Consider the following 26,668-nt stretch of genomic DNA (forward strand, 5'->3'; position numbering starts at 1 on the left):
TGGCAGTGGTTCTCAACCTTTTCAGGCCGTGACCCCTGAAATAATCATATTTTAACTGGGGACCCGGCACCCTGACGAGCACTAAGAGTTGAGGAATTTTGTATAACACTGTTCTATTGTGAAAATAGCAGATCTACATGCTCATAACGCCTCGCGTTGCGAGGCGTTGTGAGCATGTAGATCGGCTATTTTCACAATTTCTATTAACAAAATCAATAACCAAAGACAATGCATAGCCATTTTTTCCAGGACCTTTCAGGACCCTTGATAAATTCCAAAACTTTTCCAGTACTGGAAAAATATTTTTCTAATTTCAAAATATTTCCAGGAATTTCATGACCGTGGGAACCCTGATATTAACTATATACAGCATTAATCAGCTGGTACATGAGGTTAGACATGAGGTGCATAAGTTAGACCAGTGTTTACCCTATATGCATTTAACCGTGGCGGACGCCACGCCTTGATTTGGGCCGCCACGGCTTGATTTTTAGGGAAATTATATTTTTTATGAGGCGCTTCTTCGTGAGCATAACTTCTAAGTAAATCGTTTATGAACAGGGTACAGCTGAGCTAAATCAGTTTGTGCCTGTGTGTGTGTCTTGTGTTGTTGCAACGTGCAACACTGTGTGAGGAGTCAAGTAGGCGTCCTCTTGCCGTTGGTTACAACAACCTTCCTTTTCTTTCTTTTTTTATAATTTCATGATAAAAAAATAAATATATATATATATATATATATATATATATATTTTTTTTTTTTTTTCTTCTTCTTCTTTTTGGTTGCCAATTCCGAACCCCAACGGCAACTTCCCGCGACCAAACTATGGAACACAACCCAGAGTTTGAGAACCGCTGGTTTAGGCTATATGATTTGTCATCACAGCATGTGGAGGGAAAGGGAAAGTGTCGTTATTGATCGTTACATTTAAGTAAAAAAGGGAGAAAAAAAAGGACAAACCCGGACAAAAAACTTGGGGAAAACACTGGTTAGACACAAAGGTGGTAGCACTTGGTTAGGTCTACAAAGCAGCAGCTATGTACATGAGATCATTAGACATTAAGGTGTGTCAAAGTGTGTCAGTGCATTCACTGTACATAATCCATTGTACAGGGGCATAAAAAAATATATATTTGGGGCCCCTAATCTACTACACTGTAAAATGTTGGACCTAGTTTTGAATGTTGGACATTTACAATGTACATTTACAGGCTAATATTCATCAATTCCATTCTGCTACCTGTACAGACGCCTTTCCAGAACTTCTCATTTAAAATAACTTACATATAACTTTACAAAAAAAAGCAACCGATACCGTTGTCCAGATCAGGTCCAAGTATGTAAATATTTGAAGTTGTCCCTTATCCGTTGCCCTGCCCCTACCTACCTTTAAAAACCTGCCTGCTACAGTTGAAAAGGTGAACATGGGGAAAGTTGAATGAGGCTTTTAGGGGAAAGCGAAAGGTTCATTCACGTTTGTTGTGTGAGGACAGAGCGGGAGCCCTGCTGCGTGAATGAACGGTGAGTCAGGAGGAAAAGGTTTGAGGCATGTGTTAATGATCCACCTCACTGCTGAGGAAACACTGTCTGGCCACCGCCGGGATCAGACTTCCAAGGCAAGTCATTTGCTCGGCTTGAATATAAAGACATGCCATCATCCCGTATATACCCACTCTCTCTCTAGACAGACTAAACCGGTACGGCCCGTACATGGGAGTACAGTGAGGTCACTGCTCAAGTTTACCTTCGCAACGCTCCGGGGTTTGTTTTCACTAAAACGAAGCACTAATTGCTATGTACCAAGAACACACTGCACTTGAGGTTTGGAATCCTAGCCTGTGACTTTTTGAGAAAATTATAGAGTGAAACATCTGTTTGTAATGTAAAAATTGTATTTTTAAAAAAGGCCCTTATGAAATAGAACTGGTTCACATTGGCAAAAGTCAAAGCATTTCAACTCTGCACAGAGAGCACTGTAATGTAGTTACATCGATACATTTGATCCAATCAAATGTGTTCAGAACAAAGATGTAAACGTTTCCCACGTAATCACGTCATAACCTCTCTAACAATACATTGTGAAAAGTCAGTTTTTTTTAATGCTTTACTGTCCAAATACAGTGTTTGATATCAGCTTGATCCAAACCGTAAAATGAAAACCGTAGTGTTAAGTTTAGTCTGTGGCCTGAATTCAGGCCAAAATCCCACGATTACAAACACAGTACACGATTAAAATGCACCAGCATCTAACAGTCACCAACGGTAGAAACTGCCTCTGTTTCTTTACCTTCTTATCGACTTGTGGAAGTCAATAGTTGGCAATTTATAACAAGAAATCAACATAATCAATTGCTCTGCTCTGAGTTGAGCCACTTAATCACTAGTGTTTTGGATATAATCTAAAACAGGGTTGCAGGGTGGTCTATTGAACACTAAATCTGCACAATGGATTGAATTCATGGATAGATACAGAGGTAAGCCAGCATTTCCTTCAGTGAAAACAAGTGTGTATAAATTATTATCTGTTGAAGTGAAATGACATTTCAATGTTTCAAACCAACAATATGTCTAATTACAAACAATGCAAATATTGGGATTTACAGGACTCCCACCTTTTCAAATAGCCACACCTCAATGTTAACCGTTGGCTCAGACTGAAATGTATTCTTGTCAAATTATTTTATTTACGTAATCCGAGAAAACCAACAGCCGGTAGCAGATTAGGAAAACTTTTTTCTCTGATTCTCCTTCGTTCGGTAGTTTCGGGAGCAGACCTCTAGTAAGTCTGGGCCTGTTGAGTTTTCTGAAGCCCCTCCCTTGCTGTGTTCCTCATTAACCTCTTGAAGGAATGCAGCTCCATTCAAGGAGCTCCAGTCCCGGGTGCAAATAAAATCCCAGCAGCCTCCTCCTCCCCCTCCGGGACATTCAGCACCAATCCTCTACAATCTGAGCCGGTGAGATGACATTTTCACTGTGATCCAAAGGAGGCAGGGAGAAAAAGACAAGGTACCAGGGACGTGCTGGCCATTGGGAAAAGCGGGACAACTCCCGAACGGCCGGTTCATTCCCGGCCGGTCCAGGCCGGCCATTAGGGGAAAAAAAATTAAAATAAAATATCGGCCTTTGTTCCGTTTTGGGGGCTGGGCGGCCAACAAAGTAAATCGTCACTGTCGGGCAGAAACCTTGTATCTCCAAGTTTCAAATTTATAATTTATTTTCGCAAAGCAAAGCCCTGCTTCATCATACAAGGCCATTGCACTAAAGTAGTGAAAACAGCAGATCTACAAGCACACAACGCCTCGCACAGATCGGCTGTTTTCACTAGTTTAAATCATTTTTAAAATGATAAATACAAAATAAACGGTTTTGGACATACGACGAAATATAACTCATGTAATTGGCCCACTGGCTTGTCACTTGTCATGATCTGAAATGGCAAATCTTTGAGTAGCAGCAGCGCTAGAGAGAGAGATCTCTCTCTATAGCGTGCAATGAGGGCCTCTACAACTCTTTTTCCCGGGCTGAATCAGGGGCCCAGCATGTCCCTGCAAGGTACTCTACTGTTACAGTCATTCAAATGCAGCCTCTCGCCTTCTCCTGGATTGAATATCTTGTTGTGAGCTTGCAGCTCTGACATTTTCGTGACGTACATAATTATCGTCACTGTCGGGCAGAAACCTCGTATCTCCAAGTTTCAGATATTTATGTTTTCATGTAAAGTAAAGCCCTTGAAAATAGCCGATCTCTACTGAACAGATCGGCTATTTTCACTATTTTAAATGATAAATACAAAACAAATGCTTTCGGTTTCCACCCGACAACAGCGATATGAAAAAACTAAACAATTAACCCATTTAAGCCTAGAATTATTGAATGCTTTAACTATTGAAAAATAGCAGATATACAAGCTCACAGCGCGAGTGCCGCGCTGCGAGCTTGTAGATCTGCTATTTTTGAAAAATCATGAAAATTTGAATTTTGACCCGATTCTATAAGTCTCTTTTGAATCCTTCTAAGATTTTTTTGAAAAACCTATGTTTCTATGTCAGCAATCTGGCCAGCCATCGTCAAAGAAAAGGCCCTTTTCACTTAACTGGAGCTCAGTTAGTCTGTTCTTGAGAGACTACTATGTCAGTGGTTCTCAAACCTTTTCATGTGAAGGACCCCCAAAATGATATGTATTTGGCCACGGACCCCCATCTCAAAATATCTAGTTCCAGGGACCCCCCAGAAGCTAAATTTGAGTTTACAAACGTTCGCTTTAAAAATACATATATTCAAACATTTTCACGACTTTTTCAAAAATAGCAGATATACAAGCCCGCGCTGTGAGCTTGTATATCTGCTATTTTTCAATAGCTAAAGCATTCAATAATTCCTAGGCCTAATTAAATATGGAGAATGAGATACAAGGTTTCTGTCCTACAGCAACAATATACAAAAGCATGCAGTGTGCAGTGGCTGCGGGCACATAGTCCACACACTACTACACTACTATGCAACAGGCCTACTTCATTTCACATCAAGCCTCATTTCTACATGGAATGTTGGCCGCGTTGCACAACTGCACAGATCATTTCTCTCCAAATCGCTGCTCTCTCACTTTGTCCATAGGGTTAACTTATTATCAGTGTTTACCATCGGTCTGCTTGAGAGCAGAGCAAACACTGTATTGACTTCCGTTTCTGTCAATTCTACACGGCTGGACAGTATCAAGAGATTGGTAGTATAAATGTGTTCATGAGCCTGTGAGTATTCCAGACCCTCAATGCACGCAACGTTGTACCTTCTGGGCCCTGGGTACAAGGATTCACTGCGGGGCCCCCATGAATGTTAACTATTGAAAAATAGCAGATATACAAGCTCACAGCGCGGCACCGAGTGCCGCGCTGCGAGCTTGCAGATCTGCTATTTTTGAAAAATCGTGAAAATGTGTGCCAAGAAACCTATGTTTCCATATCAGTGATGCTCAAACTTTTTCATGTGAAGGACCCCCCCCCCCCCCATCTCAAAATATTTAGTTCCAGGGACCCCCCAGAAGCAAAATTTCAGTTACAAATGTTCACTTAAAAAATACATATATTCAAAGATTTGCGCACATTTTCACGACTTTTCAAAAATAGCAGATATACAAGCTGTGAGCTTGTATATCTGCTATTTTTCAATAGCTAAAGTTACTAGGGCCCCTCCACCTTGGGCCCTGGTAACTCAGTCCCACTTTCCTACCCCTTGTGACGCCCCTGCTTCTGAGCACAAGTTGTATATGTTCAGACATAGCTTAAATATTTTCACTTACATACACACAGGTCCTAGCCATATCAAAGTATGTTTAAGAGAAGATAACACCAACTGAGCAGTTATGTTCTTACTACGAGATATTGGAAAGTCATCCGATTCCAAAGTTCCGACAGACAGACAGACGTGTTGTCATTTCTATCTCCTCCAAACACTGACTAATTGTATGCAACGTGCAAATGGTGCAATGTGTCAAAATCTGTTCCAAAAGGACAAAATGATTTCCCCCCCACTCGTTGACTTGTGACAATACAATGTCCACAATATGCCTTTTCAGAGACACTGAGGGAGCCCTATATAAAAAACCCTTTTGAATTGTTAATACAGAGATTCATTGCAGAATTAATTAAAACCTGCTTTAAGTGGTATTTTGTTGCTCCTTTTTCTTTTAGTTTGTGTTACCTTGTAGGTGGTTGTACTGGTAACTTGAAAAATAACCATAAAAACCAACATGGACCGTGATACTGCTTGAAAAAGAAATAAAGTGATTTTTTCCATATCACCCACCCCTACTTACAGATGCTGATACAGTACAATATGGCATTTACAAACACTGAGATTAACAACAAAGTCTATGATGATGAAGCATGAACAGACAACAGAACAGAGGTTAATTCTTGCGAGAAGAGTGAGTGAGTGAGTGAGTGAGTGAGTGTGTGTGTGTGTGTGTGAGAGAGACAGAGATGAGTGAGCATTGGACCTAGATCAAATTGATTCCTTGTTTGTTGTTTGTTTCCTGATTGGCTGACATTGTTGACCCACCTGAAAGCATATATTCCGTGTATAGAACAACCACTCTATTCCATTGATTACTATTAGAATAAAGTGCTTCAAGCTTTAACAAAAAAGATTTGTCATAACAACTTTTTCCACTTTTGTTCCCTGCTTCGTTGCAGTTGCCAAACAAAAGTATTTGAATGCATTCAGGTATGGAATTGAGTAGGGGTGGGCAATATAATCGATATGGCAATACATCGCAATAGTTTATTTGCCAATACTGTATCGATACTTCAGGCCGTAGTATCGCGATACTTTGAGAAAAATAAAATATGTTCCCATGTATAGGAATCAATGGTAGAAGTCCGGTCCTGGCACTCTGCTGCTTCTAGATGAAGCTGTACTACTGTATAGTAGCTACTTCCCTTTCACATGGTTCATTGAGTGAGGTGTCTCGAGAAAATGGCTGCGAACAACGAAAACAACAACATTAGAGGAGCGCCTTCGGCTTTTAAAGCTGATATATCGCAATAGTATCGTATCGCAAAGATTCGCAATATATTGTGATACTATTGCATCGTGACCCAAGTATCGTAATACGTATTGCATCGCAAGATTCTTGCCAATATCCACCCTTAGAATTGAGCTTATGTCTGGTCATTTCAGTTCATCCACACTGGTAGTGAAGTGGACAGTGAATTCACAGCACATGTTCTTCCCAGTTCCCACCCAGCTATCCTTTCCACAGAAGAAATCTCAGTCTCATCTGCGAGCTCTGCCATTAAAAGGCAGGTCAGTGGGTCACTTATAATCAAGCCCCACAAGCAGCATGGATGATGACAAGCAGATGTTTCTCTGTCGGGCACATCGCCTTCAGGAGAATGAGAGCTAGGATTGGGTGTTTTGGACAAGCACGCAGCTATGTGAGAAGCGTACTCTACTACAGGGGTTCCCAAACCTTTTTGGCTATAGGGCACCCTATGAATATTCTTTTTAATCCGAGGCACCCCTACATTATAATTTTCACCCCCAGCACCTTATATTTATAGCATATCGTCGTTGTCGGGTGGAAACCTGGTATGTCCAAAACCGTTCGTTTTGTATTTATCATCTATCAAATGTACTAAACTAGTGAAAACAGCAGATCTACAAGCACACAATGCCTGTAGATCGGCTGTTCTCACTAGTTTTGTGCGACAGTCTTGTATGATGAAGCAGGGCAAGCGACGTACACATTTGAAACTTGGAGATACAAGGTTTCTGCCCGACAGTGACGATATTTTAGTGATTATGTTGCGAGGAAAACTTTGAGATAACAGCCATTTTGGTTAGAACTGACTGAAAATAACTTTGTACTTCAAGTTTAAAATGATACTAAATATTTCTTCAAGTGTCCAAATAAATTCCAAATATTATCAAATTATCTCATGGCACCCTGGCCTGGACTGCCGTCGCAGCACCCCAGGGTGCCCCGTCACCCACTTTGAAAACCCCTGCTCTACTAGTCAGTTAACTTGGGCACAGAGAAAAAAAAGAAAACAAAAAAAACAGGGTTAATCCAAATATGACTTGGTCTAAATTCGTGCCAGACTGGGCTTGTGTCTTGCATGACCGGTTGAGCGCTGTTTGCCAAAAAAGCAGATTTTATTGCCCAACAGTGAACGGCAGGCAACAAGAAGAACATCCTGCTGATGGCAGGGCCGTGTCAGGGCTTGTGTGTTTGACACAGCAGGATGTGCATTGTTGTGCTCTTGGCACCAGGCTGAGATCTCTCATTGACATTACATTTTACAGCTCCGTAACACAGCGGCTACTGAGCAAGTAGCAACTGAAAACAAGTTGACAATGCAAAGGCTCCCCCGTTGGGCTTCAATCAATGGCAGCGTCCCTTCGTTATTATGGGTCAGTATTGTTTACAGCAAACAAATCAATTTAATCTATTATAAATGCATTTTATAAAAATTATCAATTTAGGGAAAAAAAGATTTAATTGATCATAAAAAAATGTATTTGATATTTGTGTGTCGATTCACTGATAAATAAAAAATAAAACATTACTCGATCAAAAATGTAATTGGAAGAATAATTGTTAAGGCTAATAGTTGGAGCCCTAGTTAGGGCTGTCACAATTATTACGTAATCGTCTAATCGTGATTATTTGACATTATCGCAATTATTTTGTCATAATCGTCATAATCGTGAATGTTGAAAAATGGCCGAAATAGTGGAAATAGCAGATCTACAAGCTCGCGACGCGTTGTGAGCTTGTAGATCGGCTATTTCCATTATCAAAGTTATTTTTTAAAGTTGTACCATGTAACTTTTTTTATAAAACAAATCTTAAAATTGTCCTAACTCTTAAATCGCTAAAGTTTTAGAACACCCACTCCGTTATTTTCAGCTTCTGACGCCTTCTCTTTATATGTTTTCTATGATCCTGACCGGGGTCCGGTTTTCGCGCAAAAATTACGTCATCATACACTACCGGCCAATCACAGCGAGGGCTATACACTGCCGGCCAATCACAGCGCATCTTGAAGTGGGGTCGCTAGCTATCACAATAGGGCGGCCATATTTGTAGGCGCCCGTGTGTCTCTATCTATACTCGGGTGAAACACTCCGTTTCTCCGGAATGCCTGAACGCACAGGAACCAGGGACCCCTCTAAAGATAGATCTCGGCGAGGTGGAGGCAGACGCGGGGGTGACGCGGGGGTGTGAGGCCCGGTCCGCGGCGAAAAACGGCCGAAAGACGCGGACGCTACTGACCACTAGTTGAGCAACTTACACAGTATAGCTTTAAGTAGTAAGTTGTCAAATATGTCAGCAATTTCTTTGTATATTTAGGTTATGCGTCATATCTACCATGTATAACTTCAAAGCCTAAAAGCCAAACAGAAATGTAATTATCAACGACAAAAACACAATTAAATCGTCAATCGCCAATTATTTGAGTGACAATTAATTGCCATGTACAATGTCATATCGTGACAGCCCTAGCCCTAGTTCTGTTTGCCTACGCTCCCTGACGGGACAGCTGGCCAGAGGGTTTGTCAGCAGATAGAACACGCTGGCTAACGGTAATCAGGATCAGGTGTTTAGGTGGGCCTTCTGCTCTGGTCACGTCTGCTGTGTCACCCAGATACTTGTCAACATCATCCTGGCGGCCACGCATGAACACAGTACCTCTTTCTGAACCATTTGACAATTAATTACCCATGCATTTGACGATTACCTACTACTTAGTAGAAAGCATTAGATCTGACAGCGTGAGAAAGCAAGACAAAACAACTCTCTTGTCTCTACTCTTGGTTAGATCCGAATGAGGGCTTGTTTCTCAGTCGTCCGTCTAGGCCAAGGGGTAGGCAACCTTTATTATCCAAAGAACCAAAGAATTAATACAAAATCTGTCTGGAGTCGCACAATTATGTTTGCTTCTTTGTGCCTTTTCCGGAAAAGTCTTTCAATATTACTTTTTATTTTTGCTAATTTCTCAAAGCAGATAAGTAAAGGCAGCAGCGTTGGTGGTGAAAGCAAACAAACAGTATGTCCAAGCATTAATACATTCTTTATTTTCCTTCAATAACGTATTTTGTTTTATATCTGGCGACCCTATGTTCCCCTGTAAGAATAACTGTATGCCTATTAACAATAATAAATTGTTATTAAAATTGAAAGTAAAAACAAATAATAATAAATGTCTTTGCCCAAGCAACAGTGAGCCACGGGAGAGGGCCCAAAGAGCCACATGCGGCTCTATAACAGCACATTAGGCCTAGCCACTGTTTACTCTCAACCTACAGAGTGATGTAGGGTGGGAGGCATGGATTGGGCAGGGTTGACAGCTGAGCTACAGTGGTTGTAATTAAGAACAGGAGCAGCATGTCGCAGAACTACAGATTAACACATGAACTGCTGCCATTGCAGGATAGAAGCACGTATATTCCACATCATGCATAAGGCCCAGAGTCCCAATTAAGCAATATTGCAGGAGAGGGTGTGCGTTATCGTGGTTACTGCCGGTGCAGGAATGAGCAGACAGGCGAGTTCCGTAGGCAGGGCTGAAGTGCCAATAACCACGATAAAGCACGACCCTCGAGTGTAATATTGCGATTATACAACAGTTAACCTAAAAAACGTCATTTCATTGTAGGCCTAATTAAGATATTCGATAGAAGTTTATAATTTGTATAATGCCAGATTTCGTCACTATGTCCCTGAACTTGACAACATGACACATGAAAACCGCTAATATAGTGCTGGGACAGGACCCGGCACAGCTGATGTTTACATTTGATTAGACCCGTGTGGTAATGCTCATTATTCACGCCCTAGTCCCCAAGGACATTTTAGAATGCAATAACAGGTCGTCATAAAATGGTATTTATTTATACATGCATTTCCAGTACGATCATTTTGGCATGAGTGTCGGGGGCATTATATTGTATATAATCTGCACATAGTAAACATGAACTAGAGTCTAGACTGTTAGTTTGCTGCTCTAAAACCTGGTCTAAAAAACTAAGTGGAAGAATCTTAAACGTCACTTCATTGCTTTTCACCGTTTACTGGTTCTTCGTCCAAGTCTATCTGTAGAATGTGAGAAAACAATACGATTAACCCATTTAGAATCATTATTTTATGCTTTAACTATTGAAAAATCAAACCTCGGTTCGAAGTGGAGCGGTGAATCTGAGCAGCTATACCGTGTGTGTGTGTGTGTGTGTGTGTGTGTGCGCGTGTGCTGCAGAACAGCGCCCCTCCTTTAACTTGTGTGTTGTGTGTGGCCACTCAAGGTATTGCCAGGCTACAGACACGGCCAGCCAGCCAGCCACATACATACATACATACATACATACCCACGGACATACCTGTCTATTGGGAGCGCTTTCACCGCTCCAAAAATAGCAGATATACAAGCTCACAGCGCGGCACTATGAAAAACCTATGTTTCTGAGTCAGCAATCTGGCTAGCCATCGTCAAAGAAAAGGTCCTTTTCACTTAACTGGAGCTCAGTTAGTCTGTTCTTGAGACTACTATGTCAGTGGTTCTCAAACCTTTTCATGTGAAGGACCCCCAAAATGATAAGTATTTGGCCCCCATCTCAAAATATTTAGTTCCAGGGACCCCCCCAGAAGCAAAATTTGAGTCACAAACGTTCGCTTTAAAAATACATATGTTCAAAGATTTGCACACATTTTCACAACTTTTCAAAAATAGCAGATCTACAAGCTCGCAGCGCGGCACTCGGTGCCGCGCTGTGAGCTTGTATATCTGCAATTTTTTTAATAGTTAAAGCATCCAATAATTTTAGGCCTAAATGGCCCGTTAAACGCAACAGATTTGAAACCGATATCCTGAAGTCACCCGGTGTTTTTCTGTCATCCACGACTCCCTGCAACCACGGTAGGGTTTCTCAGCATAAAGCCGGTCTTTGACATTCTCTGGCCTAACTTCCAGTGGGTCTTCACTCCTGAGCAGTGCCCCTCCCCCCTCCAAGCACTCAGGCAGGCTCAAACTCTACTCACTGGACACAACTGCTTGCTCCGAGTTACTCTTTTAAACACTGGAGGCTGTCCCTCTATGCCCCCTCCCCATCCCCCCTCCTACTAACCCCAACCCCCTCGGTTGTCAACCTTGCTATTTATGTGCTTGTTTGCCAACGTCGAGCAAAGCCTGGCCCGGATCCCCTCCCACCGGTGCCCTATACTGTACCACCGCATTCTCACACTGCTAGGTTCCACACTAGGGATGGGACGATATGTGATATTATCGTTTGTCGTGATAAAAAAACACTCATGATAATCGTATCGTGGAGCTTTAATATATTGTGATATCGTCCTCTGTCATTAACTGGGATCAATTCACCTTTTATTTGCAAAGCTGCATATCCGGTACCACTTAAACCCTCTATAATTGGTAAAAAGGTACTTATAATATACGTACGTCTTTTTTTCACTCTTTTTTCTTTTTCTTTGCCAAAAAATAGCCGATCTACAAGCTCACAACGCGTCGCGTTGCGACACGTTGTGAGCTTGTAGATCGGCTATTTTTTGGCAAATGTTCCACCACAGGATAATGGATTTTGATTATCGCGATAATATCGTAAATCGCGATTTATTTTGTCACACTAATCCCTGATATGAAATTTTCATATCGTCCCATCCCTATTCCACACATCCCACCCTCACTCAGGCTATTGCGTGTTTTGAGCTAGGACGCGAAGGGCCAGCAGAGGGGCTGCTGGCCAGGCATTCAGGATAAAAGGGTCCAGTGTTTCCCTGCCCTGAAAACCACAAGGCTGAGCTTTCTCCTGTGTGGGAGGGTCCTGGAGACACAAGAGCCACACAGGCAAATAACGTACGCTGTTGACGACGATCATGCCAGTTACCTGCGACAGATGACGGCTCGACACATCAAAGCACGCCGTGATCCGATTTGTTTTCTCAATTAAAAACGCACGGCAACGAAACCACGTAATGTGACCTGTGGCCTGCTTTGAGTGTCGTTCATTTACAGTCTCTGTACAGCACCATCTCAAAAGATCAATCATCCCAACCCTTGAAAGGCTGTATATTAGTACAGAAAGACAGACAACCTGTTTGTGTGTGTATGTCAGGACAGAAGACATTCATTTTCTTCTTTTTGGCCTATTTTCGCTTCTTCATTAGACAATATGCAGTTGAGCATGACCAGAAAGACAGGGAAAGAGGTAGCAAAGTGGTGGCAAAAGGTTGTGAACCAGAGTGCAAGTGCCTTTGGCGACGCAAAAACCAGGACACACTAAAAACAAGACTAAAGGTGGTTGCACACTGCTGCGTTTTTCGTTGCGAAATGCGTTTTTCAGGGCAAGGAGAGAGAGAGAGATAGAGAGAGCAAGGGACCGAGTGGTGCACGAAACGGGCGGCAGTGTGCAAACGTGACTGACATAACGTGAGGTTGATTATTCACACGCTTTTTATTCACACGCTCCGAAATTCACTCCGATATTCGGCCCGAAAAACGCAGCAGTGTGCAACCACCTTAAGAGTCTCAAAATGGGGGGAGGCAGTTCCTCGTTGGCCACAAACCTTCAACAGCATTCAACACTACAATTTTGGATCTATTTTTGCATAGTGTTCACGCAACGGCACAGCAAAAAGAAAAGATTAAATTACAAGCCAGAGGAAAATGAAGTAGGCTATTGGTTATATTTTTTTCCTATACAAGTGATCATGGTCTATGCAAAATATAAAAGCAAGCAGAAAGAAACAAGCAGTATTTTAGTTTTTTTAAGTAATCTCAGACAGTCCAACCTAAACGATAAATGGAGAATGTTCCACAAGGTGGCAAGGAACAGCCAGGCAAACTTCTTTGAATGTAGAAGTATGAAAAACCCTGTCTTCTTTTCACTGTCGATATTGCCTGTTGTGTTCAGCTCTGCAACCCAGTGTGTAAATAAACAGATAAAAGCCTGTTCTCCCTTGCCAGGCCACAACTCTTCAGACTGAATTAACAGCAACATAAAGCAGGCACTGGTGAACAACAGAGCTTCTCTCAGACACCATCTTGCTGTTGGAAAACACGACTCGGTGCCACCCCCCCCCCCCCCCCCCCCGAACCCCCCCACGCAGACATTCATTTCCGCCTGTCACTGACTGCTATCATCTTCACAAGCAGAGCTTACTTTGAAGTGAACAATTATTTTTTAACCAGTGTGGATTCTGGATTCTGTACCCCCTCCAACTGTATATGTTCCACATTTTCAAATGTTTTTACTACATTTTTGACACTTGCTTTGGCAATGTAAACATAGTTTTCTCCAATGCCAATAAGCTCCTTTGAATTGAAATTCTTTCTCTTAACCACATGAAACCTAGTGTCCCTATTCTGTGCATTTCATAATACAGGCAAAATAGCAGATCTTTTCCTATTCTTCTCGTACAAGCTTTTACAGCTTGTAGTTTGGATATTTTTGGCAAAGAGAATTGGTGTAGAGGGGAGAAGAAAAAGAAAGAGTGAAGCAACCAAGTAAGTATGGATCCCTGGGAGACCCCGGTCAAAGTATCTACCCTCCTCCCCCTTCAACAGCACACAGAGACCCTCGTCTTCCACGCAAATTAAAATGTGTGAGTGTCAAAGTCCATTAGCATGAAGCTTCAAGACGACATATGGTGCACAAGATTATGAAATGTCTGTAGACAGTGCAGAGTCAGGGGTGTTCCCAAACTACAGCTGTCAGAAGGACTATTGTTGTGGCTACAGAGGGATTTAGGCCAGAGACGTTCTTGTAACAACACTAAAACCGTTCTCACAGAATAGTAACCTACACATGCCCCGTTTTATTACAGAGTTAAATTAAAAACCACTGCACCCATTTGTCAGTGTCTCCTAAGTGTTTATTTCATGCGGAAACTACAGTCGGGGTCAGGGACGTGCTGGCCATTGGGAAAAGCGGGACAACTCCCGAACGGCCGGTTCATTCCCGGCCGGTCCAGGCCGGCCATTAGCACACAATGTCAAAGGCGTTGTGTGCCATTAGCACACAACGCCTCGCGTTGCGAGGCGTTGTGTGCTTGTAGATCGGCTGTTTTCACTATTTTAAATCATTTTTAAAATGATAAATAAATACAAAACAAACGGTTTTGGACATACATGGTTTCCACCCGACAACGACGAAATATAACTCATTGGCCCACTGGCTTGTCACTTGTCATGATCTGAAAAGGGCAAATCTTTGAGTAGCAGGAGTGCTATAGAGAGAGATCTCTCTCTCTATAGCGCGCAATGAGGGCCTCTCCAACTCTCTTTCCCGGGCTGAATCAGGGGCCCAGCACGTCCCTGGTCGGGGTGCATTGTTTGTCCCACTAGAGAAGGCAGGAAACCTGCCCTGATATAGTGCCTTCCTCATTACTTCCTATTGGTCTTGTGAATGACTCCGGCAACAGCTAAGGAAGTACACAGACAGATGTGTGGAGCTACAGTTTATTTTCTAAAACAAGACCTAAGGGATCAACGTTGCCCTCTCATTTTCACGTCATTCCAAAAGCAGATGCAAATCTTCAGCAAGTGCAATTTGTTTTTAAAAGCAATTACAGTGGGGGAATGTTGGCCAACAATAAGCCTTGAATTCATTCCCTTAAATGCAGTTTAAGAACCCTAGTAGCATCCCTATTCTGGGGATAACATAGGGTTTTTTCTTAGCGAAGAAGTTACGTTTATTTACTATAGAGCAAAAGGCAGGAGGAGGGCCTTGAATAGAGCCCTCGAGAATAGGGTTAATTATTGCTTTTTTGGTCGGTAAAATAGGTTTGAGCCTAGGACTGCATGCTGTTACAGGGGAGTATTTAAGAGAATCCTCTGTTGATGTGGTCAAGAGAGTTGGACGAGAGCGGCACATGGGGTGGACACAAGACTTTGGTTGCTGTGGTGGCAAAGATGATGGCACCGGTACAGCCAGGGGCCACATGAACCAAACCACAGCTAGAATATTGAGCTCAGACAGGCTGTGTGCTGTCGGCCCCTTTCATCACGCCTTAAGTTACATACACTATAGAAATGACATTACAATGGACTTCAAAAAGAGGCTAGACAATAGGTAATAATGTTCCAACTGGAGCCATTCTCTGCTAAGGGAACGAACTAACAATTAAGTTACTGTTAAACAAAGAAAGAAAGAAATCGTTAAAGCATGGATGGCAGTATATATCGTCACTGTCGGGTGGAAACCTCGTATCTCCAAGTTTCAAATTTGTATTCTCTTTTTCATAAAGCAAAGCCCTGCTTCATCATACAAGACTGTCACACAAAAGTCGTGAAAACAGCAGATCTACAAGCACACAACGCCTCACGGTTGTGTAGATCGGCTGTTTTCACTAGTTTAAATCATTTTAAAATGATAAATGCAAAACCAACGGTTTTGGACAATGGACATACAAGGTTTTCACCCGCCAACGACAATACTATATCATCCGTTTCTCAATCTCCGAAATGGTCAGACATTGGTTCTGAGCACAGAGAGCACATTGCCTGAAAACAAATAAAGTGTGGCCTGGTGAGTAGGTTGCGGGGTAAGAAGCCTTAAGGAGGAAGGGATTTCAGCACCAAAGCCATGTGGCAGCTGTCACAAGCCCAAGCCACACGCAAGCAGGGTTGCTAAGGGACCAGAATGATGTGTCCTGCTCTCTCTGTTCAAGGTACCACAGTTCTCTCCACATAACAGAAAGAAGCATAATATATAAACATGGCACAGGAAGCACAGCTTGGCTGTCATGGTACGACGATTACGTATGAATTGAAAACAAGCTCACCTCAGCGTCATAGAACTCCTGGGTGTCGTCCAGCCCCAGCACACGGATTTGTAGTCCGCCTCTCCCATGGGGGCTTGTTTTGCCCCCACTGCTCGCCATGTTGACACTGAGGCTCTGCCCGGGCTCCAGCGTGCTGAAGGTCCCGGCGTTGAACTGGGCCCCCAGCCGTGTGCCAGGGGTCTGGAGGACCCTGTACAAGCCCTCAGTCTCCCCCATTACTGCTCAAAGCAGTAGAACGCCTCACTCCTGCACACACAGATTATAGGAAATACTTTTCAAGGGTAGGCTATATAACAGTGGTTCTCAAAGTGGATTCCAGGGACTCTCTAGTCTATATAGGTTCCTTTAGGGCAGTGGTTCTCAAAGTGGATTTCAGGGACTCTCTGGGTTCCTTTATGGGGGTCTAAATTGACCCTTGGACCATCTATAACTTTGACAGTGTACACATGGAACCAAATGGACCATTTGTACACTGTCAAAGTTAAGGAGAGACCTTCAAAAGTCAAAGTTTGAGAAACACTGCTTTAGGGGGTCTAGTTGACCCTTAAAAGTCTGTAACTCTGACAGTGTACAAATGGAATCAAATGGACCCGAACAGGTCCATTTGTATACTGTCAGAGTTAAGGGAAGACCTTGAAATGTACAAGATTGAGAACCACTAAACATCGAGGAATTTATTAGCTAAAATTAGCCTAAGTGTTGTTTTGTTTTGATCATGGTAAAAAGGTTTCTGTTTTGGCTGTTTAACGTGCTGTCTGTACATCAACTTATTTAACAGCGTTGGGCACGATTCAATTTAATAGCTTAAATAACTTCGAAAGTCCTTCCTCGAATAGAATAGGCTACCTTGAAAGTCTCAAGTTCGTGAGCATGTGTGAAGCTCATTCAACTTCATGCGTTAACGTGCTTGCTTTATTCATTTCTAGGCGTCATTTCAGATTTTAAATGCGGACAATCGATGCAGGCAGTCACTGTTTTAAACTAGCCATAGAAACTTTCGAAAGCAGACTAAAAGCATAATCGACCAAGTGACGTAAGTGGCGTAAAAGAATACAAGAAATGAGCGCATTAAGTTCTAACTTGCGTGCACAGGCCCAATCGTTACAGCAGGGCCATATGAGATTTTACGGTTGCGATTAGGCAAGGCAATTGTTATTTAAAATGCAATTAAAGTAATCTAAATCAATCCAAAGTCACGCATAAACGTGACTATAACTTGTTTAGGTGAGGCACAGAAAGAAGGGGGGGAAAGATCAAAAATAAAGGAGGCTCATTGGACATTTAAGATAAGCTATCGAAGAGAAGCACTGCGTTTACATTCTTATTATCCTTGTGCTTTTCTCGAGAAAGTCTGGACGTTATTGTACGGAATGGCAATAAAGTAAATCTTACCTTTGTTTGCCTCGAAACAAAGTACTAAAACTTCGTACCATCGAAAAGTACTACTCCACTCCTCCGATCCATGGTCGTCGTCAGAATGAGCTCTGTGCGCACAGAGCCTATTTTGTCATTGGGTAATGCAACCCCTCTAAGCCTCACCATTGGTTCAAATGGCATCGGATTGTACAGGGGAATGAAGATTTACCTTGCTTAATATGGCTGTATGGTGTGTGTGTGTGTGTGTGTGTGTGTGTGTGTGTGTGTGTGTGTGTGTGTGTGTGTGTGTGTGTGTGTGTGTGTGTGTGTGTGTGTGTGTGTGTGTGTGTGTGTGAGATCATTAACTATATCGTTTTACATTTTACTTGACACTTCGAAGTTTTAGAAATTACAATTTAGGTAAATAGGACTAAATCAGCTGCATTGTTGTATGAACATCCAGAGACTAGTCAGATTTGTTTCCCAGTCAGACTCAGACTTAAACAAAGTGAAAATGCAATCAAAGTTAAGACCATAGAGATTAGAGACAATTATCAAAATATCTTTCTGATCTGAGGTGATGATGGCATCAAATCTCCACCGGTTATTGTAGCTAATAACATTCACAACTTCGCCTGTTGTGTTCATCCAAATAGACACATTTGTTTTCATCTATTTATTGCACTACATCCAAAGTTTGCAACGACTTCATAATAGTTGTGTTTAGACTGTGTCAAGAGGCCTAATGTAAATAACCGAGACTTGTGTTTGCTTGTAAAACAGCGCCCTCTCCTGTTGTTCATGTAAAAATGTTGAATGCATTCCAGTTGAATTCCAGTCCTCAACCAAGGAGAACAACAACAACAATAATTCAAACTAATTGTCATTGATACCTTTGATCAATCAAAGTTTGCTGTAGCTTAAGCTGGATAGAGAAGTTGTGTTTTGTCACCCCGAGAAACTTATAGATAAAAAAAGACATCTGTTCTGTAAGAGTTAATCCCATATGTATTCAATTCAAAATTATTTTATTGCCAAATCACAATAAATTGTCTCAAGACATCATTTAAATGTAGAGCAGAGACCCACCATTGTCCAACCCTGAATTATAATCAATACATTATACAACTGTAACAGAAATACAATTTATATTCCTTTTAGCCTATTGATCTATTATATACTGTAAATACCAGTAAGACTCCCTAATCGGGAGATAAGCGACCAACGGCTTATCTCCATAAATAGGCCAAAAAGTAGTTTGTGCAAAATCGTCCTGATGGTGGCGCTAGATGGGACAGATGCGTTGTGATTACATGACTGTAGAGATACTGTGTACTGGTGTGCATGATTTTAGGGCAAAATCTGTAGGAGCAGGGTGACTGTAGAGATACTGTGTAGTGGTTTGTGTGATTTTAGGGCAAATTCTGTAGTCTCATTTCTTCTAGAAGTCTTCAAATCTTGTGTGTTGTCTTCATTGAGTTTGGGAGAAATGCCAATACTAGCATGCAAGATGCAAGCTCTCCTGCTAAAAGTAGACACACCCACAGGCAGATCTTGATAGTGGACCCAGGTCTGTTTATTTAAGCATGGAGGCTCATCCTTCCTGGACTCCCTGGTGTGAAGGGGTGTGTGTGTGTGTGTGTGTGTGTGTGTGTGTGTGTGTGTGTGTGTGTGTGTGTGTGTGTGTGTGTGTGTGTGTGTGTGTGTGTGTGTGTGTGTGTGTGTGTGTGTGTGTGTGTGTGTGTGTGTGTGTGTGTGTGTGAGAGAGAGAGAGGACAGTGGCAACATTCCTTGCCACTTGGCAGGTCACACATTATGTTTGAGAGAGAGAGAGAGAGTGTGTGTGTGTGTGTGTGTGTGTGTGTGTGTGTGTGTGTGTGTGTGTGACACAGAGAGAGCAGCCCCGTTGGGGTGGTCATTTGGTCATTTTTGCACATTTGGTAATTTTTTACACCTGGGGGTCCCCCAGGGACCTGGGGGTCCCCGAAACTCCGGGGGTCCTTGGAGGTTGTAGTTTGGCAGGCAAGGAGTGTGTGTGCAAAATCTGGCATGGATCGGGGCAACGGTTGCAGAGATATGAGCAGGGCAAAAGTGTGACGTGTGACGTGTGACAGAGGGAGTGACGGAGGGAGTGACGGAGGGACAGCCGGTGGAGGTTTGGATAGTGTGCAAGTAACTGCGACCTACGGTCGCAATAAATATATATATAAAGATATATAAAAAAAAGAAAAGAAAAAAAAGAGGCTCTCCTTTTTTGGCCCCTGGTCATGGAATGACCTTCAGTCCAGACTCAAATTGGCTGTGTTAATTCCTTTGAAAAGTTTTAAGAGAATCACTGATCTACAAACGCTTGCACTTCAGACCTGTAATTAATTTGCTCTGTTGATCTCTTCCTTTGGGTACATTGGGCACACTGTGCGTGTACTGCTACCTGTGAATTGCAAACTAGTTTATTATTTAGTGTACATTTTGTATTTTTGGAGTTCTTAGGTATCTGTTTGTGTATCATGGATGTTCTATTTTTGCTGTGATGTCTTGTATGTAAGCAAGGATTGTGTACATTTTTATTTCTGCCTCTTGGCCAGGTCACACTCGAAAAAGAGATCATGTCTCAATGTGTTTTTATCTGGTTAAATAAAGGTTAAATAAAAAAATATATAGTATTCATCTTACTTCATATTAATATATGACTGTATGCTGAAGTGTCTGAATCTAGTCCTAGCAAGGGAAGTAAATTCATCTGATAATATGCCTTTTGAGTTTAGTACACCCTCATTGTACTGTGTTATTAAGCAGCAGGCTCATACAGCAAGGTCAAGTACAGTATAGCTATTCCTCTGTAGGCAAACTTCAGACCCAGACAGCAAGACGACAAGTTATACGATTTTATGAATGCAAAGAGAATGTTACTTGTATCAGGCGTCAGTATTCTGGCTAGGGCAGTGACTATGGCCTCGGCATAAAGCAGTTGGCCTTCCATTCTCAGTCGATAAGAACGGAACACATGTTCATGCAGTAGTTTGGTCAGGGTAGTGTTGCCACTCTCGGATGCCAAGCATAGAGCATCATATTTCATAGTCAGGCAGAATTGACCTTCCATACTCAAGTGCTGAGAACACATCTTTTGGTCAGACAAAATGTCAGTCCTCAGAATTATCCTAACAATGTGTATATCGTCACTGTCGGGCAGAAACCTCGGATCTCCAAGTTTCAAGTTTGTATGTTTTTTTTACAAGTAAAGCCCTGCTTCATCATACAAGGCTGTTGCACAAAAGTAGTGAAAACAGCCGATCTGCAAGCACACAACGCCTCGCGGTGCGAGGCGTTGTGTGCTTGTAGATCTGCTATTTTCACTGGTTTAGTTCATTTTTAAAACAATAAATACAAAACGAAAGGTTTTGGACATACAAGGTTTCCACCCGACACCGACGATATGTCCTTGTGGAATCTGTATTTTAGTGTCGAGGAAGGTTGTTCCACCTGGCAGGCGACAAAGACCAACAAGCTCCAAAAGCTTACCTGGAACGTGACCCCTGTCAATCAAAGGTCTGGTTCCCATCATCTGATGTGTAATGGCAATAGGATGTGTATTAGGAGTGTTTTCCTCAGCCTATTGACAGGGTTCTGTTAACTACTATCTCTATTTCTTGTCAACTATCACCTATCTTACCCTCTCTTTCAATCTCCACAGTCAACAACAAAGAAGTATAGCCTATAGCACATACGTTCTAATCAGGGACCACAGCAGAAATTACATCTTGTTTGGCTGTATTGGAACATTAATATTGCCTATGGCATGTGTTTTAGTTAACAAACATCCTTGATTAGAAATAACTCTTGTTTGTCTTTTGTATATTGTTGGATGATGACCATGACCCTGCCTCAGTCAAGAATTCAAAATCCTGTTAAAAAAAATCAATTTATGAGACTGATCTGTTTTAAAAACAGGTAAACTGGTGATATATAATTTCATTGATATTCATGACATTTATGCTAATTAATCACTAAATTACACCCGTAACGACTAACAGTTAGGCTACAACCCTTATGAGGTGATCACTGTTGAGGATTTATTATTTCTTGTCTTAGATCCTGTCACAAGCCGAAATAACTCAATTTCTATATTCAAGTCTACAGCCTTTGAGGAGATCAGGATTGTCTGCAGCTCAGGACACAATCTGTTTTCATTTTGCTTCATAGAGTAGCTAAGAGTTGTTTAGAATGAGGAAAAGGCCTACAATCTTTTTTCCCCGTACGGAAGACCTTCTGAATTTCAATTAAATTCCATTTGGAAATAAATTGTGTTGTGCCTGGTAGTGTTGAGTGTAATGTGGTCTCACAAGCATTTAAGCATGGAAAGGAAGCCAACCTGGTGTCCCTATTTTGAGAATGCCATTATTAGTGTTGTAGTAGGCTACTCAAGTCATTGACTCGTCTCGAGTCCGGTCTCATTTCAGATTCAGATTCAGATTCCTTTATTTACCATTGTGTATCACACATAGGAATTTGCTTTGGCAACATACAACTCATTTACTCGGTCTCGCCCCCTTAATTTGACTTGGACTTGACTCTGTCTCGGACCAAGGGACTCGGCCGTGGGGACTTCCCCCACGAGTCCACTCGAGTCATGAGTCACTACAATGCAATGGAATAATTCTACTATCCGGTAATCCATCTAGATCGATATACTAGGTATTAGTTTAACGTTTGTAATTGGATATTTTTGACACGTACACACACCCTAGTCGCCAAAACGATGTTAACGCTCAGATAACTTTAAATTACGTTTTGATTGTGAAGATTACATTATAAACTTCATCCCGGTCGACATATAGACGGCACAGACCCACTTTCACTTGTTTTGGTGGTGATAAATGTAACTTAAAACTCTTGGAGTTGGATCCTAGCTTTAGGCCTATAGCAGCATGAATGAGCATGGGGGAACTTTCATTGAAAATATCAGATCTACAATCTCACCATCTCTAAATAGTACATTTTCTACATCAGAAGTTCTGGGCATTAGGGATTAGGCTACACTGTGCTACAATACTTCAGTGACACAGATATCCCTGATATTATTACAGTCAACACATGAATAAACACACGTAATTGTCTTACAGAGCAAACAAGTCAAACTAGCCTACCATGTGCTGTCAATAAAACACTAAATACCCCATGCATAGGGTGACCAGACGTCCTGGTTTGGCCGGGACTGTATCGTCCCATCCCTAAATGACAGCCGTTTTGAATTGAAGTTGCAAGTGTGTGGAAGTTGCTTACCGCAAAGTTAACTTTGATGTCATATGTGATGTTTTCTAGACCTTTGAAGCTGACCATGATCTGGTACTGGGTGTAGTTCAGGTAGCCCAGATGGAGCACAATGATCTCATCACATTTCTGCGAGGAGGGAGAAACACAGCCAAAATGTATTGGAGATTAGTTTGTAACGTAATTGTTGTCAAGTGTCCATCTGAAATGGATGTATATTTGAGCACATTTCTGCAACAACATTATGCTTAAACACAAAACAAGAGTCCATATTTTGCGTTAACATATAAATATTTTTGAAAAAATAAATAAATAAATGACATAAATGAAAAGTGGTTACTGGATATTTCACGTTCAAAAACATTTTTGGCCATTTTATTGTTTACACAAGCTTTTGTGACCAACCAAGAAGTTTTTAAATTATCCAGTATTTAGTAAAATATCAGTATTTAGATATTTGATATTCATTTTATCAGAACCAGCCCCTTCCTTTACAACCACTTCAAACTCCATTTGAACCAAACACCCGTTCTTGGTTCTGGTGACTGATATTGTCCTTCTAATGCGTGCCATGTTTTTTCAATTAGCCATTTCCTTTATTTTTAATAATTGTTTAATTCTTTTCATTTCCCCCAAAAAAACATTTTGGAATAGTTTATTCGCATCACTCCTGGTGTGTAATGGCCTCAAAGCTCACACTTACAGTGTCACAATGCAGCATTCTTGACTTCTGGTGGATGTCGTTGCTGATGGGCATGACTGGCACATGACTGGCATCCTGCAACACTCCATTCAGTGCAACATTGATCTCAAGGTGCTGCTAGAAGTCCACCACTAACCAAGACAGGACCAACTGATATGTGCTAGTATGACATGGTTATGATGAAGTAATTTACAAAGAAATCAAATTCCCAAACAATGTCAGGGAACCCATGCACACCCCACAACTATGGTCAGTGGTTTAAATCCGTTATGTGAAGGTACAACAGCTCAAGTTTCATCACCTGCAAAAAGCCACCAGGATTAAAATGTTTTGTTAGAAAATGGAATCAAATCTTACATTGATTTGGGGAATTGTGACACCCTTAATTATCCTAATTATTCACAAATTAATTTTGAACAAGAGTTCAGTTGTAGAGTCTGCCTATCCAGCAGTGGTTAGTTACCATGAGATGGTTAGACTTATTTATTACTTTGTTCTACCCCAGGTGACCTCTCGAAGCAATACCAACAGTAACCACGAGATGGCAACATTGGGAAATTGTGTAACGTTATGACGTTTGAATGTAAACAAAACTTGTCAGCAGGGCAATTCTCGCTTGAAACATAAACATGGTGAGTTATCTTTGCAAGCTAACGGCAGTGTCACTGTTCATAAATAAATGCGCTGCCTTTGCAGTAGTTTGTTTTCCATGAATGCTAATTACCGGCCGGAACATACGAACAGAACCTCCGGCGTCGTGCACCTCCAAAATGATTCCCCTAGTTTAAAATGGGGTTGGTTTGGTGGAATCGTTTCCCTTTCTTTTGGAGTATAATTAATAATCGTTTGATGTATTAAAACTAATTGTTTTTCGCATTAGTTTAGCCCCCAACAAACAAACAAACCGGAAACCGGATCACACTGCAGAAAGAATGCCGGTGTTTGTGTTTACCTTTAAGACATGCGTGCATGGGCGTGGCTTCTGCTGATACGTCAGAGCCTATCCGCGCCGCGGATTGGCCCATTTGAGCCGCGCGTGCTTCGCTCAACACACAAAAAACGTTCCCAGCGCCGTCTTTCCAGCGCACTCTTCTGTCAGCAAGCGATCAGATCAGCACGGAGCAAGCAGAGCTACAGAACAGAACCAGCCAACGGTTCCCAGCTAGTTTCCAGCGCAGACAGTAACCGACTACAAAGTGCCTCGGCGTTCTCAAGACTCTTCAATACCGATCTCTGAGATGCAGTGGACACGGCATCAGAAAGGAGGAGGCTTCAAGAGGGACTACCATGCTGCTGTGGCAGTTGGGCACAAGGTGTATTCCTTTGGAGGAACCAAGGAGACCCTCGACGGTCAGATTGATGTACACGTCTACAACACAGTGTCATCGCTCTGGGTGAAGTTGCCCCCGGTAGTGGCAGCTGGAGAAGAGGATAACGACTCCCTTGAGGTGGTTCCTTCACAGCGCTATGGCCACACAGCTGTTCTGATAGAGGATACCATCTACATCTGGGGCGGGCGTATGTACACAGGGAAGTATTCCAACGATTACAACAACAAGCTCTATGCCTTTGACGTCGACACCCACACGTGGTCCAAGCCCAAAATATCTGGGCCTGTTCCGGCGGCGAGGTGCCTGCACTCGGCCTGCGTCTTGGGGAAGGACATGTACATCTATGGAGGATCTGGAGCTCCCGGGCACAGCTACAATGACCTTCACAAGTTGGACACCACCACGATGGTCTGGTCCTTAATCGACGCCCAAGGAACACCGGCATCTGAACACACTGCCACCATCATCGGGACAAGGATCTTTGTATTCGGGGGCTACAGCTCCGACTACTTTGGCAACAACTGCAGTGTATTTGACACAGAGACCAACTGCTGGCTGCCCACACCGGATGCACAGCTTCTAGAGAGACGTTGGGGGCATTCAGCCTTTGCCTACAAGGGAGAGCTCTATATATTTGGTGGAATTAATATGTACCGGCACTTCGATGATTTTTGGAAATACAATCCAAAGACCTGCTCCTGGACGCTGGTTGAGCCCAATGGGGAGTCCCCTTGGGCAAAAGGGTACTTCAGCGGTCCGATGTCAAGGATGTGCTGTTGCATGGTGGGAAATCAGATCATCTTTTTTGGAGGACATAGATCTGATGACCTGTACATCTTAGACCTAAGTCCAAGTCTCAAGTCGTTATGCATGCTGTTAGTTGTTCAGCATGGTCTGGAGCAGTCAGGCCTCCCACGTGACATCAGGTTCGAACTTTCAGCCATGACAACCAACAACAGCAACCTAAAAACAGGAAAAAAGACTCGAATTGGAAGATTATTTACTCCACCACGCCGATTGTTCGTGGCATTCCTGGACTTGTTCAAGTGTATGAAAGCCAGTCGAAGAGCATAAGATCTCCATAAATGGGCATAAAAGACAGAGAAAGAGGTCTCTGCTGAGTCTGCTCACAAATATGGACACGACAGAGAGACAGATACAGAGATCTCTATAGGGACACGTTTATCCTTTTCATGGGAGGGGAACCTCGTTAAGAGAATACCAGAGAATCTCTATGACTAGGGAGGGGGATGTATTATGTATGTTCTATGTTTTATTATGTATGTTTTGTAATAACAATCAATCTACAAAGTTCGGTCAGCCGCTCTGGGTGAGGATTCGTTGGTGAGTATTCCTAACCCCAGGTGAGTTATTCCCAGCTGCGAGAGTTCCAGCCAGGTGAGATGGTTTGAGGGTGAGTTTACCGGTTACCCATTTGAATAGCCTACCTTTTTAATGAATTGATTAAGTGATGATGATAAACCTAAATTCTAAAATAGACCATACTCCTGTAACCTTGTGAACCTTGCATGGTCCAGTGTTCTTGTTGGTTAATTAATGTAAATATGTAAATAAATCTTTAGAGCAGTAATCTACATAATGTGTGGACATCCCCTTTTTACATAAAAGGTATAGAGTAGAGACACATGGGTACAGCAGGTACAACACTGCATTACCAGTGTCCATTTCAAAACAGATTTTAACAGCTTAGA

The 26,668-nt window shown here is 42.2% G+C and overlaps 1 protein-coding gene across 1 annotated transcript in view; it reads right to left on the minus strand.

The window, feature by feature from the left end:
* The window catches only part of farp2 (FERM, RhoGEF and pleckstrin domain protein 2), a 69,646-nt gene extending 51,860 nt beyond the window's left edge, over positions 1-17,786 (minus strand). The window contains exons 1-2 of the mRNA XM_080732971.1: positions 17,691-17,786; positions 16,299-16,544 (exon numbers count right to left, since the gene is read on the minus strand). Coding sequence (XP_080589097.1) covers positions 16,299-16,514 — 216 coding nt within the window. The 5' untranslated portion in view covers positions 16,515-16,544; positions 17,691-17,786. The remainder of the gene's footprint in view (positions 1-16,298; positions 16,545-17,690) is intronic.
* Positions 17,787-26,668: the final 8,882 nt, after the last annotated feature.

This window comes from Nannobrachium achirus, assembly GCF_963921795.1.
Source record: "Nannobrachium achirus genome assembly, chromosome: 1".
In the NCBI taxonomy this organism is placed as follows: Eukaryota; Metazoa; Chordata; class Actinopteri; order Myctophiformes; family Myctophidae; genus Nannobrachium; species Nannobrachium achirus.